The 18,899-nt window shown below is 33.5% G+C and overlaps 1 protein-coding gene across 4 annotated transcripts in view; it reads left to right on the top strand.

Moving 5' to 3' along the window:
* Positions 1-18,899, top strand: part of TRPC4 (transient receptor potential cation channel subfamily C member 4) — a 225,262-nt gene that overhangs the window by 69,837 nt on the left and 136,526 nt on the right. For all 4 annotated transcript variants that reach the window (XM_005585691.5, XM_074021882.1, XM_065533164.2 and 1 more), the window contains one exon: positions 7,127-7,531. In XM_005585691.5, coding sequence (XP_005585748.1) covers positions 7,154-7,531 — 378 coding nt within the window. In that variant the 5' untranslated portion in view covers positions 7,127-7,153. The remainder of the gene's footprint in view (positions 1-7,126; positions 7,532-18,899) is intronic.

Raw genomic sequence — 18,899 nt, 5'->3', positions numbered from 1 at the left:
TATGTAAATAGTGGTTATCGGTTTACAATCTTATCTTTTCTGAGCAAAATTTTTAGGGAATAAACAACTAATTAATGTTGACATAGCTATTAATAAGTTGTGAGGTTGCAGTCTCATGGGGGATATGCTATTTTCCCTCCTCCTTTAGAATATTTTCTGTCCCTAAGGGAGTTGTTCTTACATGTCCAGTGTGACACTATGAATTCTTTCTGATGTCTTACACATCTTTTTATAACTATTAAAGTTGTTGGTTGTTACTAATAAAAATAGTCCTCATACTGTATTATTTCATTTTCACTTTCTACAACTACTATTTTATAGATATTGGCCCTTGTGTTTCTATTCTCTATTTCTATTAACTTTTATATTTTACAAACTGAGAGAGTTTCATGACCAGTTCACTGGTTAATTCTAGTGTTGTTCTACCAGCATCTGTGATTATTCCTTCTTAATGTTTTCTTATTCCTAAGTTTTTATCCTATCCTTTTCTATAATTTTGTAGAGATAAATATGCATGTTTTATTCTCCTGTTATCTGGTACACTTATTCTACTTCTTCTATTATAAAATACTCAAATTGCTTTCTGAGATGTCTTGATTTTTTCCCTCTGTGCTTATATTCCCCTGTAAACGTCAGCAAATTACTAACGTCTTGTGCCATTCTGAAGATTTTAGGCAGTAAGGGTGAGAAACATGTTTCTGAACCATGAGCTAGCCATGTGTTGATTTATACATTACAGTTATGTTTCCTCATACAGCTGCCAAAAGCTTAGTAGTAAAGATGTGCAGAAAAGAAAAATAGGTTAAGAAAAAGAAAGTATTTCGCATAGGTGATTTGATAGCTTAACAGCTATTGACTGGAATTGCTAAAACAATTTTAGGCAAGTGATTACGACAATTTGACCCTATTTATTTAATCTAAAGTGGCAGAGTAATAACTCTGAGTATAATCATTCATTCATTGATTCACCAACAAATTTTGAATGCTGATGCAGAACTGTTTACGTCACAATCTCCTATATACACACCAGTAAGAAATGTTCTAAATCTAAGAGATCCACAGGGTTTATAAAGATGCATAAAAAGGACCATATAACTGTGCCTTGAGAGGAAGAAAAGGAACGTCTTCAGAGGCTATGATGCTTCAGAAAGGTTTTAAAACCTGGCAGGAGTTTTAAAGGGAAGGAAAGGCACTAAAACTATAAAGAGCAGTATAAGAGGCTTAGAGTTATAGTAGCCAAGTCGTTTGGTATTTTGGGCAGTGTAAAATGAGCTTGCCCTGGGACAGTCTTGGAAGCCAGATCATGGAGGAATCAGTATTCCGTAATAAGTTTGTGTTTTACCTGTGAATGGCTATCAGCCTTTTAGAGACTGTAAGTGAGAAAGTGATTTGATTAGAGATTAGATTTGCATCTTAGAAAGATTAGGTATGTGGCATTGTGGAGAATAAACAGGAAGTATGCAAGACTAAAATCAGTAAGATCATTTGGAAAGGTATTGCTGTAGCCTATGTAAAAGATGATGAAGAGATAAAGTACATCAACTGTGTAGTGAGGGAATGCTACTGAGCAGTTGAAATCTGCCCAGTAAGACATAGAAACGATTCTTAATATTATTTAACTATAGCTAATTTACATTTAAATAGGCACGTGTGACTAATGGCTACCATCTTGGATAGCAGAAGTCCAGATCTTAAGGGAGACATGTGGTCTGGCAACATAGATTTTATAGGATATTTTAAAACATATGTGTGTTTTTCAGGGAACGTTTTAAACAGCAAGTGGTGATAAGAATAGGGAGAGTGATAGATGAAGGAAAGAGCCACAAGCAGGACCTTTGTCATATCAATATTTCAGCTTTAGACAGAAGAAAAGGAGTCCATGGAAACCGCTGAGAGAAGGGTCATGTTAAGGTAGGAGGTAGAGCATTAGGAAGGGTGGCACAGAGCCCAAGGCAAGACCAGTTTCATTTCAGCAGACGTGTCACCAGAAGCTACTGAAAACTTATAAGGCTTGAAAAGAGCCAAATGTATTTGGCAACTAGAAGGATATGATTAAGAAAAATAAAATTTATTCATGATGAGGATAAACACCATGTTAGAGAGAATAAATGAATGAATGGACGGTGAGCTTAAAGTTTATAAAATAAAGAAAATCTGAGCCAGGACAGAGAATTACCAAAGATTATTACAATTTAAAAATAATGAGAATTAAGTAGATTTGTGACGTGAAGGGAAGAAGGTTTCCAGAAAGAGGCTTCAGGTATGAAAGAGGGTGATGGTTCATGTGAAGTATTAGAGAAATGGGAATGGATGGAAGCTCACACAGCAAGGTTAGCAGCTAGAATGAGAAAAGAACATCTTTTCCTTTGAAATCAGAGGGAAAGAGTAATAGATTGTTGTGTATTTTCTAACTCTCAGGGTGGAGTTTCAAACTTTGACTATTACACATTATTTTCTAAAATATATGTTTTCTAAATCCCATGATGTAAAAATCCAGCGAAATAACATCGTTTGCCCTGCCTATACCATTCCCCTCGATATGTGTGTTTTAAAAATGGGAATATACCATCACAAAGAAGATGAGAAAATAAAATTAAAAGGAAATTACAATGGAGATAGCGTTTAGTTTTTTATGTGTTACTTGTTAAATCCAAGGGGCTTGAATTTTGAAAATAAGTATAATCTTGATTTTCATCTTTAAAATCCTAGGATAAAATATCGAAATATTTTAGTAAAGTAGTTTTTGTTGTTGTTGTTGAGTAGTGTAACCTTATCTTCATGGTTTACAGAAATGTCCCTACAGCTTTTCAAAGAAATTTAGTTCATTGCACTTTGACATCATCAAAGCAAGAATAAAATTCATGTTAATTTTTGACTGGACTAAATCACAAAACATTTCAGTCAATATGTAATATTGTTTATGTAACACTTGCAGCTACTGAAACGTATGTATTGTTTCTTGCCTAAGGAAATTAGAAAAGGATCTGGAATTCAGAGTGATAGCAAAAATCAGACCATTATGCTTTTATGTGGAGTATATGTTATGTGAAAGATTATTGAGATGATATGTTAGAATACTATCAAGAAAAAATTCTAATTGGATTGAGTGCGAATGCACTATTTGGGAAAAAGTTATTTCATATCAGATTCCAGACAAAGTACAAATGCAACTTACATATGTGTGATAGTATCTTAATAACAAATAGGAGTTGTTTCTTACTGTGTCATGAGATCACACCTGTAAACATGTATTTTCTCACAGTCAACTAGGGAAGAAAAGAAAATGTTGTTTGGGGAAATTCGTTTTCCCTTTAGTAATATATACTAAAGAATGGAGATCTCTCCATATTAAATATCCCTTTCCTTTGTGTTCTTTGGAACTCAAATTCATTGTTCTTTCCATTATATAACTAAACTTATCCTTTAGGCAATGTGCCTTCAGATACATATAAATATCTAAAATTTCTGGTTGTATATCTTTATGTTGCTTAGAGAACTGTAGTTTTCATATTTAGTGACAATTTTAATTTCTCTTTGGATCAATGTCAAGTTATAGCTCTCTCTACATTCTTGTTTCTTTTTAATCCTCAACACATTTAGGGGAAATAATTCTTAGTTTATGTAAAAAGTCACATCTCAGAAGTTGAGTTATTTCCCCATCACTCCTCATCTCTTCCAAATCTTCTAAATATAATTTGACCCATCAGTCATTCCACGTCTGGTGTTATACAGGAGACATTGAAATGAAAAGATTCTTAAAATTCTGCAGTCTCTTGGGGGGAGAAATCATTTCCCCTCCAAAGTTAATTCTAAAAGTGGAGGACCAGGAACAATGTTTTATTTTGACATTATAGGTCAACATATTTGCAATACTGGGTCTCCTGTTCTTCAACAGCCTTTCTATCCAGTAGCAATTCCATAGCTGTTAAGTGTGTCAGCTGAGAGATTCCATCAGCCTTATCAGCACCTGCCACTTGCGATTGCATTTATGTAGCACAGTTTTAAAATGTTAAACTTGATGTTTTTGTCCTCCAGTTAGTATCCCTGCATCTCAAGAAATCAAGGACAAGCCTATGTGCAAAAAAATTATATGATCTTCCTTCCTCTCTTATGTTAAAGTTTTAGACATCAAAGTTGTTCTCTCTCTCTCTTTCTTCTCGGTGTGTGTGTGTTCGTGTGTGTGTATGTGTGTGTGTTTCTCCCTGTGAGTGTTTTAAGATTCAATTGTAAATATTTAAATTTATTTAATGTATTTACATTTTAAATGTATTTAAAATCGGTCTAGACTTCCTAACATAAATTCTTATATACTGTTCTCAAATCCAAGAGATTGAAAGAGGTCATAAAAGTTAATAAAAGATCTTTCTCAGTACTAATGCTTTCATTCTTATCTTCTCACCCACTCCTTGGTAAGTATTGATTTCATCACCTTATGGATAGAAAAATAGATTACCTAATGCAAATATCCCTTACCTTCTCCATCTCTTAATTACAGTGTTGACTAAAATATGTCATTTTTGGGTAATGTAACTCTTTTTAAAATGAACTTCTGTGGTTTATATTTGTGGAAGTTATCTGGATTAAATGAAATAGATATTAATAATCTTAATTTATTTTTATCTTTCCTCATCCTCAAAGTCCTCCCATAGCTTCTGTTTTGTCCACTAATCCCTATTGTCACTGACATTCTGTACTTTGACAATGAGGAATAAAATGCTGCTCTCTACCTAATTCTTTATTTGGTAGCATTATTAATAAAATTAACTAAATGAAAAAAATAAAAATAGTTTGTTCATTCTCTAGCATGATTCTTAATCTTGATTGAATCTTGATTGAATCATAATTCACATGCAGAACTGATGTGTGCATGCATGTGTGTAAGTGCATGTGTATTTTCATTTTAACCTGTATTATGGGTGAGCTACATTCAAACACTGGTCTCAAGCTAAAAATATTATTGGTAGGAAAATTAAATTCAACTCTAAAATAAAAATTCACATATTTTTCCAGGAATCATAGATAAGAAAGAACTGAGATACTAAAGAGTATGCACAGTGCTGAAATTGGATGTAAATACCAGTCATTATTATTATGAAAAATTTAGATGTTAGTCCTGATAAAATTACAATGTTAAGGTCATAGCATTGATCCCACACACTGTTACAGACTCTGACCTGGGACTGAGAAAAAAGGTGCCAAGGAAGGGAGTGTCAACCACCTCTCCAAGGCCAACATTGTAATGGCATCACTGATGCAAAAAATGGGGGCATTCAGGATCAGATAATTACAATGACATAGATAGACTCATAATCATCTTGATTTACTCAAGTTTTAGTGATATTGGAGAAATATTAAATTCTCCTTGATATTCTGTAATATAAATGCTATTCCTGTTATTCTAGAGTGAGTTAAAGCATTCCAACAATACTAAAGTTATAATCAGCCTTCAAGTAAGTAATTCACACATCTGAAATTAATACATATTGAACACTCACTTTTTGCTTAGTCTGTGAAGGTAGCTTTACAAAATATTATGCCAGAGAAATACCAATTATGAAATAATAGTTTTTCATAGTAGCTCTTATACCTAGATATTTTAGAAATCATGATGAATTATCTGGATGTCAAAGGGTAAAAATTACTTCCTTGATAATTAAAATAATAAATTGAGGTAATACGTGAATGTGAACAATGTGAAATTTCCCAAAATAAAAATATTATTAAATATCATCATATTTGTTAATGTAATTCATGTTTAATCTATGGTTAAAACATTATTCAAATCAAATTAATTTACTCATAAAATGATTAGGGTTAAGAAGATCAATTGAAAAGAATATGCATGTTTAAGTACTTAGAACACCCTATTTATTTTAATTTCGCAGAGTAAACATATGCAAATAAACATGTGAGTTCAATTTAAATAACATAGAAAAATAAAATAGGTTAGATAATAAGTATGCAAGAGGAACTAACAGCAACAAATAAATCATACTCAAGATGTAATACTTTTTTCTATGAATCTCTATCACTAGGATGATACTAGATCAATATGACTTCCAGTACCTTTGTTAATTTATGATAAGATGAGCTTTCATTTATTTGAATTAATTTTCTCATATTCACCTATATCCTTAATCTAACTTTTAAATTAAAAAAATTATAATGAATACATTCCTGCCTTGTGGTTTATTGTTATTTTTTTAAGGCAGTAGAATTAAGAAAATAACATTTTTATGATAAATTCTTTCACCATTTAATCCTTTCCAAACCTTCTTTTGGAAATGGAATTGCTTAGACTCATCTTGATGATTAATTAATATTCTCAATACATGTCTTCCCCCCTCAATGAACTCAAAGAGAGAAAAAAATACAATCATGTTCATTGGGCTCAGTATATTTTATTGATATTAATGTTGTTAATTTACATTAACTTCGATGTCCCTACTTACTAGCATTAAGTATAGAGGGCAGGGCACAGTGGCTCACACCTGTAATTCCGGCAGTTTGAAAGGTAAAGGCAGGTGGATCTCTTGAGCCCAGGAGTTTGAGACCAGCCTGGCAACATGGCAAAACCCTGTCTCTACCAAAAAAAAAAAAAAAAAAAAAAGAAAACAAACAAACAAACAAAATGAATATATGACAAATTAACAATATTTTGCAAACACAATGGTATTACATAATCTCAATAGCATTTCCACAATTAGAAAAGTTGACAATGAATTATACATTTGAATATTTAGTTTTGAGATCTCAAAAATATGGCCTCTGATATTCAAAGTGATTGTCTGAAAACTATATATAATTATGATAAACTTTGTAAATAATTTCCAAAACTCTAAATGCATTCTCTGATAAAATTCACTTTCAGAGTAACTTTTTAAATAGTTTACCAAATATTAATCTCTTTTTATTTATTTTAGAAGGAGACTTTGTTGCCACATAATTTAACAACTATTTAGTATTTATATTGTTTAAGAAAAAAAGAAACCTTAACTCTTCATAGTTACTAATGATGGTATTGTTGTTATTGATAGTACTGTGAGTTGGAGAAGAAGTATGATGCTTAACAATTTTAAAAGCATATTAACACTAATATCTTTGTGTTTTTGGTTTCTACTTTCAGAGACAAAGAAATAGCATGGCATGAAACATGGCTCAGTTCTATTACAAAAGAAATGTTAATGCTCCCTATAGAGATCGCATCCCTCTGAGGATAGTAAGAGCAGAATCAGAACTCTCGCCATCAGAAAAAGCCTACTTGAATGCTGTGGAAAAGGGAGACTATGCCAGTGTCAAGAAATCCCTAGAGGAAGCTGAAATTTATTTTAAAATCAATATTAATTGCATTGATCCTCTCGGAAGAACTGCTCTCCTCATTGCAATTGAAAATGAGAACTTGGAGCTCATCGAACTACTCTTAAGCTTTAATGTCTATGTTGGAGATGCTCTATTACATGCTATCAGAAAAGAAGTCGTCGGAGCTGTTGAGCTGTTATTGAACCACAAAAAACCCAGTGGAGAAAAACAGGTACCTGCAAAAATACAGTTTTTAATTTATTTCACCTGCAGAAGAGTTTTTTTGTTTGTTTGCTTGTTTTTTCTTTTTCTTTTTTCTTTTTTTTTAGAGTTTCAAATGCCCTGAAAATTTAAGAAATATAAGCTTCAAAATCTGAACTATATTATAACAGAAAACTACTATTAGATACACCCTTCATGTCCTATGATAGTTACATCCACTTGCATTTCCTGCCCTGGAAAATCATAAGTAATTGTGAGAGCTAAAGCAAAATGAAGTAATCTAAGTAGACTGCTCATAAATTGGAAACATTTCTACGTAATGCTCAACACAGGTTGCTTGTAACTTTATGTGTAGGTCTGGGTGTTTTTTCCTCTTGCCTTTCATTTTCTTACATTCTATCCTAGCAGAGGGTGAATTGGTTTCTTATTTTCCCATTTAGCCTGCTTGCCTGCTCTGGGCTTGTGCGGCTTACTGCAAAAGTGAGTTGCACCATCTAATTTTGATATTATCCTTTAACAAACTCTAGTAGATTCTTTTAAATTGAGACTTAAAGAAAGAAACGAAAAGGATTACTTTGAGATAGCTGAACTCTGACTGTGGGCTTAACTACATCAAATTTACTAATGGTGCAAATGTAGCTATACCTTATAGTTATCAACAGAAAATAAACTAAAATGGCACACGATTATAAATACAATGTGTGTTTTTTTCTTTCTCTCTCTCTGTCTTTTTCCACTGAGGAAGTGGAGACATCATAGACAGGAATGAATAAGGAGTCTGTTTTTGTCTGTCTGGACTCTTCCCTTTGCAACTGCCTTGTGTCTGAATTATCTATTTGATCCTTTTTCCTTTCACACTGAACTCATCACTTCCTTGCATCAAGGCTAATTGACTAATGGGATTGCAAAGACATTGCAGATTCTGCAGTGGTTCAGAAATCTGTCTTTTAAAGTAAAATCTTATAAAATGGATGTTATTTCAGCTCTAGCAAATTCTAGCCTATTTGATAATATACACATCTCTGTCTCTGCAAACGCTAGACTGTTAGGAGGTGTGCTTTTTTTTTTTTTTTTTTTTTTTTACAAGCAAGCTCTTCTTGCTTTCCTGGAGGACTTTTATCAGAATTTTTGCCACATTATTACGAAAAGAACTTTATAGCTGAGCATCCCTGTCTGCTGGGAAAAGCTTGTGTTTTTATGGTCCCATTTTATGTTTCATCCCCATTCAACCCTTCCCCTCACCTGAACTAAAACTTTGGTAAGATAACACCCCACAGCAACAATACTTTTTTGCTTGTTGCTTTGCTGGCATTTTGCTGTTTCTTTCATAAACAGTTGTTTGTGGATTACTCTCATTATACTGGTAAAATTTTACTGCTATGAAAATTTGCTTGTTTCGTGTATCCTTTCAAAAGTGAACAAGCCTTGATCGGGGTAGACAGGTAATAGTAATATCCAAAGACACATTTCATGTTATATACCAGACTTTCACCACTAAGGAGGTACAGAACACAGACAGGAATGAGTAAGAGTCTGTTTTTAATCTGTGTAAGTTTAGGTGCTACTACTTTAGTCTCCTTGTGGTACTGAAATTCTTTCCACAGCTGACCTCTCAAGTATTTGCATTTTCTAACAGCAATGATATTATATTGTACACTCTCTTATTTTATGTCTATATAGGCAACCATAAGACAGATGTTTTGGCTGTGATGTGAATCATTATAGATTGCAGCAAGTCTATAGAATAAAACTGCCATTGAACATGTTTTTGATTTTATTACTAAAGAACCTTCTTAGTTCTATTTTCTAGAGAACACTGGCCATAAATTTCAGTGTCTCTTTAGTCAATGACATTTGTACTGACCAGAATAATTTTGTGTCTGCAGAAGATGTCTGCTATTATGAGAGTGTTTGTTGGAAGATGTTCAACTTCTGAACTAAACTCTAGCCTCACAAGTAGGTCCTGGCTCCTTACAGGCATTTGATCTGGATCGTGATTATTAAAAAAAGGCAGTCAAGGTTTGTGATCTGCCAGGAGTCTGAAATTTCCCAGACCGTGTGTTTCTGGAAGATTTCTCTTGTATCAGTCTACTGGCCAAGAATTCCTTTTCTATTTGTACATTCTAGAATTCCTCTTCAGTGAAGGCACTGAGAATAAACAAAAATTGTATGATTTTGTTTGAACTTTATAATTTTGAAAGAGTAATTTCAATCTCCCTCAGAATTCTTGGGATCTTGCACAATGAAAACTGAAGTTTTAGCAACATGAAATGTGCATAGCGTAGCACACAAAGATTTCCTCAGTGCTTGGGTCGTATCAAATCCCATTAGAGCCTGGCTGTTTGTTTGTGATTTTCTTAGGTAATTTATTTCCTAAGGAAGGTCAACATCTTTTGGAATGACAGTTTTCATAAATCACTGTGTTGTAAGTAGCAAATATGTTCTTGATAGGAATTTTTTTCTCTCATAAGGTGTAATTCCTTATTCTTGTGATCATTGAAAGCCATTTTTGTTCTATTTTAATTCTCCTAATTTTCATACTCATGGTATCCCCAAAGATTCTGGGACATGTTGTCATTCGTTTTGTTGAGGTCATTAAGGCCGAATTATAAAACCTGAAAACAACAATATCAAACTGAACAAAATAAATGTAACATCCTAAAATGAGTAAAGAAAGAGGTTCTAATAAAAAAAAATCATCCAAATCTGATTTTTAGAACGCTTAGTAGTTTCTAAAATGTAAGAAATGTGTATTCAAAATATACTCTTTTAGAAATTTGTCACATATTAACTTATTTCTCTGGGAAAAAAAAAGATTTCATAGGCATCCTTAGGTCATGGGAGCTGTGAGATTTCAGATGAATTTGTCTACGCTTAAAGGCTTTCACTGGGGAACAATTTCCAGATGCCTGCTCTGCCAGGCCTCGTCCTGGGCCCTGAGGAGGAGACACTGTTCCTTTTCTCGAGAGTCCTAAGGTCTGATTGTGAATACAGAAAAGAAAAGTATCATGGGAATATGAATAAAGGCTGTCAGAACTGAAAAGATGAAAATGAATCCTCGAAAATTATGAAGTTAAATCAGCTGGATTTGGCAAATACAAAATGTTAGCGGGTAGAGGGCTGGAGAAGGGCTTGAAGGAAAAAGGAGAAGAATGTTGATGGGTATAAACCTTGAAAAAAATAACACCATTAACTGAAATAAAGCCTGTAAGAAAAGACTTATGGGACCAAATTGGACATCTGTAGTTTTTTATTTGTTAGTATTAATACTTAGGAGTTAATTAGAAATGTTGGATTTAAGAATGGGGTCTAAGATTGTTATGTAGATGATATTGAAGCAGGACATTGAAGCATATAAAATCACCTTGTCTTCCTGCAGTTCTGACATTGATTTTTTTCTTTTTGACCTTATACATGTTTTAAAGATTTGTGATTTTTAGTATATTAAATGATTTTTCTCAATGCAGCATGTGATGAAAAGATCTAGGTATTTCCAGATAAATAGATGGGCATAGATCATTAAATATTTTCTTCCATATTTAAGGTAGTCCTTCATAAATCAGGGTCTTGAATTTAGTTTTTTTGTTTGTTTGTTTGTTTGTTTTAACGAGAAAAGTAATAGCTTATTTCTTTCCCACAGGAGACAGCACAGAGAGCCTCTGATTCTCTACACTAAGCAGGAATCATTGCACTGATAGTGTCTGATGACTTTACCGAGCTTGGCTTTAACCTTCTTAATAACCTTATTTCTCTAGAGGGAATAACTGAGAATGACTTCTTAACCCTCTTTTCAGTCAGTTGATTGGTAATTTGACTTTTCATTGTTTTTAGCAGACCTTAGCTGTCTTCTAAGTCCAGATTTAATTTCGGTTTCAGCCGCTTCAGTAAATGTTTATCAGAAGCAGACCTTGCTTTTCAATTTTTTTGTTAGATCAGTGGTTGTCAATCTGTAGCATCATCACTGGAAAGGCTTGTTACAACACAGACTACTAGGACCTACCTGCAGAGGTTCTGACAGAGCAGGTCTGAAGTGAGGCCTTGGGATTTGTATTTCTAATGAGTACCCCAGGTAATGCTAATGCTGCCAGTCTAGCAACAGGGCTTTGAGAACCACTGATTCAGAGGATGCTGCAGGTTATAGAAAACCTACAGCTGTATATTTTATGTTAGATTTCTTATACTATACTATGCTAACCTGGTTTTCAGGAAATTTCAATTCATTCCCTTAAATACTTGCTATTAAGTGGTATTTAATATATGAGAGTTTCCCAATTTCAGTAACATCCGTATTATGTATTCCTACTTTGGAAAAAAAAGACTTTGCTATACATTATAAACAGTTAAGATTCCAGAGTGATTAGCTGAAGAAGTTTTGGTTTTAAAGTTCTACTAAAACTAATGCAGAGTATTTTATAATTGGAAGGATTCTTCGAGATCAACCTAATCAATCACCTCATTTTCCAAAGGAGAGACAGGAAAGAGGACTCAGTGGGGCAGTGGGTTGGCCAGACTGAAAGGACCTATAAATTAATAGCTAGCAACCAACCTTGATATAATCTGGATAATAATAAAAATTGTGTGACAAAAAATGACAACAACAGTAGTAATGCTAGATGATATTCACTGAGTTTGTCACCATGCCAGTAACTGTGGTTAGAATTTCACTTGCTTTATCTCACTTAATCTTTATATTGTCCTATGAAGGTAGGTGCTATTGCTATCTCCACTTACAAATGGGAAAATGAAGGCATTAAAAGGCTTAAGTGACATAGTGACACGTCCCAGATCACAAAGAAAGGAAATACCAGTGCTGGAACTCAAGAGTCTCTGAAGATAGTCACTATGCTGGTCTGGCTTTAGCCATTGCATCAATTTGAATGGGTGTCATTTAAATCATTAATTACTTATTTTAATTCAGGATATGAATTAGACAAATTTTAAGGAGTCTCTGGATGTACACATTCAGACTGTCTCTATCCTGAATATTATAATGCCATTTATAATTTTGTTGCCCAACAAATATTAACTGTGACCCCAGAAACTCCTTACCATAGCGTTGCACTAAGAAATAACAAAGTCATTAGAAGTTGTGAAGTGCTGGGAAAGAGCATAGAAAGAAGTGAAGTGACAGTATGCTGGCTTCCAGTCCAGTTCACCACTTGCTAATTGGACAAGCGTCTGAATCTCTCTGAGCCTTTGTTTTTTCTTGGCTGTTAATCAGGTTTGTGGTCTGAATCTTACCTACTTCTCAAAGTCTAGTGATGTTCAAATTCTGTAAAAGTGTTTTTATAAGGTAACGTGTAATAATAGTTTTGGCATTATTACTGTATTATGCCATTATCTCTGTCTTCCTATTGACAAAGAAATGTACAAATAATACAAAATGTGTGAAAAGATTAAGCATCCGCAATTTACCCTTTAGAGTTCAAGACCTCTTTTTTCATTTGCAAAATGTTGCCATTGTTGATATGGTGTGGCTCTTTGTCCCCACCCAAATCTCATGTTGAATTTAATCCCCAATATTAGAGGTGGGAGCTGGTGGAAGATAATTGGATCATGGGGTCATTTTTAATGGTTTAGTACCATCTCCCTAGTGCTGTCCTGTGATAGACTTCTCACAAGATCTGGTTGTTTGAAAGTGTGTAGCACCTTCCCCTTCGCTGTCTTTCTCCTGCTGCCATGTGAAGACATGCTTGCTTCCCCTTCACTCTTCTGCCGTGATTATAAGTTTCCTGAGGCCTCCCCAGACATGCCTCCTGTATAGCCTGTGGAACTGTAAGTCAATTAAATCTCTCTTCCTCATTAATTACTCAGTCTCGGGTAGTTCTTTATATCAATGTGAGACTGGAACTAATACAATTGGAAACACAAACCCAATTCAGGGAGAGCAAAAGAAAATATATCTCGGTTTACTTATTTCTTTCTACCTCAGTGCATATAGGAAATCTTTTGTTTTGACATACCTGTTTCGGTAGATTTGTTAATACAATTGTGCCTTGAGAACATTGCCTGTTATGTGATCAGAAAATCAAACAGTCTGAAATAAGACATTGGTAGTAGCATGTTAATGCAAATATATACCCAAAATATACACTGCTGAATAAAAATATAGAAGAGTTTTAGTCAATATGGATTCCAATAAATATATTCCTGTCTAATGGACATAGAAATGTGTTCTTTAGACAAATCTAAATTTTTTTGGAATGAATCAAAAAGGATTCAGTTACTCTGAAAAAACTTCACTTTTAACTGTTGTATTGATTGGGTTTTCCACATTGGGCTTTGGAACAAGTCTGCAATCGCATGAACTTTATATGGTTATTATTAAATGATATTGTATACCAAGAGAGTCTGTAAACTCTAACTCATAGAGTCACCCTCTAAAGAATGAAAACATTTTAACTTCTTTGTGGTTAGCCCAATTGAAATTACTCTTTTCTATTTGTTTTCATTATACCCTGTTTGAGGTCAAATCTTGGATATTGACAGTAAGTGAGCCTCAATGTATGTGTAACTGTAACTCAGGTAACATCAAAATTCAGAGAGAGAGAGAGCTAAAGACAGAAAGGAATAAGAGTTACAGTGTAGTATTAAAGATGTTCATTTCTCCCCATAAAATACTTATCCTATATTGAGATAGAGCTATCAATTATATTTCAATTATACATGGGTTATCAATTATATTTCTTTATATATCAATTTATCAATAGGAAAGTGTCTTAGACTATTTTCTTATTCTGCCATTAAGATTAAAAAGCTGAAAATGGTCCCCAAATTTGATATTTTCAATGTAGTCAATATAAACAAGTACTTTGAATGTCTAAAAAATAAATGGAATCTTATTATTTCACAGCAGGGAGTATAAAGGCTATTACAGCATAGAACATAGTCAGCTGGCAAATGGCAGTCATAAGAGACCTGAAAAATTCTCTCCTGAAAGAAAAAATTCTTAAAAGATGGACCATGTTGCACTATTAGTATGATAAAGTGGTTTAAGCTACTTGGCTACTCTGATTTCTGTATTAATACAGCATTTAACTTCCTTAGTCTCATTGACATGGTTTTTGTCTTGAAGACCAGCAAATTATAGATAAATAATCCCTCTGAAACATGTTCTGTTGCTTTTCCCTCTCAGCACGACATACTATAAAAGCAAAAATATTAGATATATTTGGAACACACAGGAGTGAAAGGCATTTACCACTCTCAAAAAGAAAAAAAAAATCAGATAACACAAAACAAAAAAGCCACAAGTAATAAAACAAACCTCTAAGTGTTTAGGGATTTTTATTCCACGATGTGAAAATACAGGATGGGGCTCTTCTTCACTATGTTTAGGTAGAAAAACTGAGTTATGTAGGATCTTTAGGTTGGAAGGAGTGAGAAATAGTAGAGAGGGTTTCAAGAGAGAAATGTTTAGGTATTAATGTTGTCTTATAATGTCAGAAAAATTGTTTAGTCCTTTGAGCCTTGACTTTCTCATCATGGATACTGGGCTAATACCTGGGTGATGGAATGACCTGTGTAGCAAACCACATGGCACACATTTACCTATGTAACAAACCTGCACATGTACCCCTTAACTTAAAAGTTGGAAATTAAAAAATGACAAATAACTAACAAAAAAATCTAAACAAAAGAAAAAGAAGGGGATTATAGCTGCCACTCACCAGGATCTATGCCTAACATTGAAAGAGCATGGTAAATAGAAACTCTGATACCATTTGAAAGTTATTATATTCTTACCCTTAAAGCACTTCATATTATTATATGTGATTAAATTAATAATGCATATGTGTATTGAAGAGGCTAAATATTCCTCAAAGCAAATACCCTGTGAAGTTTTAGTGCTTGTATAAAGAATGGGTTTATATTAAAATAAGAAAGAGACAAATGAATCTTTCATATGTGGGTTTTGTCGAAAAGCTTTTGTGGGGTGATTTTATTAGATCCCTCTAATCCATTATTAACGTGATTAAATCTAAAGTTAATAGCATTATGTTTCAGTAAGCAGTATATTAATTGAATTTCTTCATTAACCATAATATTGAAATATTAATCATTTAGGAATAATAGTCATATAAACACTGTAATTACTTGAATCCGTAAGGTGTTAATATAATTGGGAATTATGAAAATACACGTTGTGATTAGGATGTTCAGTAACTGTTTTCAACATACCCTTTCTTTCTGCCTGCTATATTCACTTATTCTTTGATTACAAGCAAAATGAGTAGTTTTCTGGTTTTGGTATCAAAACACAAGCAAACAAGGATACAGGTAATGCTGAATTTTAAATGTTCTTTTCCACATAGAGTAGAATGACACACACTGGGGCCTATCGGAAAGTGGAGGGTGAGAAGAGGGACAGGATCGGGGAAAATAACCAGTAGGTACTTGGCTTAATACATGGGTAATAAAATAATCTGCACAATACATAAGAATATTCGTAGCAATATTTTTTGTAATAATCCCAAATTGGAAGAAACCCAAGAGTCTATCAATCACAGAATTAATAAGTGTATACAATTAAATTTATAGAAATTGGAATCGCCTATGGCAATGAAAAAGAATGAACCACAGGTAGACATAATACATAGACAGATCTCAATATATGGATGTTGAGTAAAATAACCCAAATACAAAAGTGTACATAAGTAAATCTTATATGATTCCATGCATATAAAATTCAAAAACAGGCAAAATTAATTTACAGCTATAAAGTCAGCATAGTGATTAATATGGGGAGTGGTGATAAGTAGTGTTTCATTGGAAGACCTGAGTATATTAGCTACATCTATCTGGATTGTATGAGAAGGCTGTGGACAGAAGGCAAGACTAAATCAGTGAGAGGGGTTTGGGATGCCACTGCCAAAAATTGGAAGAAGACCCAATCATATAGGGTTTGAACCATAAGGACAGAGCGAACAGAGTGAATTATTTTCTCCAGGTCACCAAAAATCTGCAATAATAGCTTAACATTGTCAGTCTTTTACATTTTAGCAATTCTGGTGGGTGGGTGGTGATATAACATTGTTATTTTTATTTGCATTTTTCTCATGACTAATAATGTTGAGCATCTTTTTATGTTTACAGTAAATTGTGATATTCTCTTCTCTGAAACCTTTTTCAAGTATTTTTCCCACATTTTAATTGGCTTGATTGTACTTTTCCAACTGCTGTGTAAGATTCTTGACATATTTTGGATGCAAGTACTTTGTCAGATATGCATATGTCTGTAACCATTATTACTGAACTCTATTCTATTCCTTTGCTCTAGTCATGTATCCTTGAGCCAATATCATAGTATCTTAATTATTGCAGCTTTATAATAAGTCTTAATATCTGAAAAAATAAAAATAAAATTAAAAAAGAATCTGCACAATAAACCCCCATGACACAAGTTTACCTATGTAATTACCTCCACTTGTACCCCAGAACTTAAAAGTTTTTTAAAAAATGTTCTTTTCAAGAACGAGTTCTTCAAGCACCTAAAAAGTTTTCTTATTTTCATTATCACAATTTATGTTTTATACACTCATTTTTTAATCAGTTTCTAAATATGTCAATGTTCCAAGTCTCTATTGTTTGAGTCATTTATTAGAAACACTTGACAATAATTTTGTGCTGCAAGCTTTGAGTATGTGAGAACTAACTTACAGAATACAGCTTTCTGAGGGAATGCTAAAACCCACCCAGGAGTGGGTAAGAGAAATTGATAGTTGTAAATTTTATCAACTGGATGTATAATCTCTCTTCCCTTAAAAAAGGTGATACTATATAAGTGGAGTGAGGTTAACTTTGCCTAACACTCATCTCCTTAATTGCAACATCCCTTCTTGATTTCTGGAGTCCCTGAGGGAAAGTATATAGATTCGTTTGACTTGGAGATATAAGTTTAATCACTAAGCAACACTAGTATCATTATATATAAATGTGAATTTTTGATGCATTGATATTTGGATGAGTAAAGTAAAAATGAGAAATAATTACACATTTATTTGGACTTTATGTTTTGTGTATTTCCCACTCTCCAAAATTTCAGATAATTCTCAATTAGCAATATATTGAATAATTTTCTTCAAAACATAATACATAACTTCAAAAAGCAAATAGGCTGCAGTGAATTGTAAATCTATTTCAATATATTACCCTAGTCATCTAAGGTCACAATAATAAAAATTGCTAACAAAAAATTCAATATGCAATTTATCGAGCATCCTCTTAAGATCATTGTAGATTGTTATATTATTTAAACCTCATAACAACCCTTGTGATAAGTTCTTTCATTATTGTCATTTTAAAAAGAGAGGTGTACTTCCCTCCATGTCACTAGAAGTAACTAAGTACTTCAACTGCCATTTTCCTCCCTCCAGCACCAAGTGGGTACTGCTAAGGAGTTGCAGAGTTCATTCTCGTTGACCCTGGTAGCAGCCTTTGAATCTTTGTTGAACACTTGTTTAAGGAGTCACGACTAAATAATAGGGGTTCAATAAGGGAGGAATAAATGCATGTACATGAGTGGGGAATACAGAAAATGTTTTCTTTGATGGTTTGGGATGTATTTTCACATTTATTTGGTAGATTCCTTCCACATATATTGAACTGTTATGGATAAAGAAATTGTGGCTCAGAGAGATTAACTTGCTCAAGTGAGATTTGAGTAGAGGTTTCTCTGTTTTCCTGGACTTTATTCTTATTTTGCCAAATTGCCTGGATATTTTGACCCTGACATGTCTAGAAACCTAAGCTCTTTTGAACAGGTCTAGAAATAAACCGTGGCCACCAAGCAGCATAGAAAGTTCTTTACATGCTTTTGATGGAGCAAGTGTCCTGAAATTCCTTCAGCCAGAGGCCCCTGACTGAATCTTGGCCCTTGACTGAAGCTTGAGTGCATTAAATTACTGATTTAACAAAACTGGTTATCTGATTTTCTCAATTCCTCTTAGATTGTTGTAGGAAGAGACTGGCAGTAATAAGAGACACTGCTGGCACATTGAGAAATTTCTGGGAAGAGGGAGGCGAGAACAGCACATTCACAAGAGTGTAGGAGATTTAATGTCAAGCAATGCGCATTTCAATATTACCCTGTTGGGCAGCCTGATGCAGCAAGTTGAGAGACTCTGGGAGCGGCCTATTGCTAAACTGAAACCTGACAGCTGAGACTCTGCAGAAATAGATCCCGCCATCCATGCTGGAGGCAGTTATTTGGCAGATAACCTGAACCCTTTTTTGATATAAATTATAAAATATGATGTGATATGATATAAATTGTGAAACACTGATGAAGTTAAACGTCTCTCTTCTTTACTATCATTATAATCATATCCTATACGCCTCCTCGTACTCTTAGAATATTACGTTGAAAATATGTTTTA

This window comes from Macaca fascicularis, chromosome 17, assembly GCF_037993035.2.
Source record: "Macaca fascicularis isolate 582-1 chromosome 17, T2T-MFA8v1.1".
Lineage (NCBI taxonomy): Eukaryota > Metazoa > Chordata > Mammalia > Primates > Cercopithecidae > Macaca > Macaca fascicularis.
The sequence above is the reverse complement of the archived record's forward strand: the minus strand, read 5'-3'. Positions and strand labels throughout refer to the sequence as shown.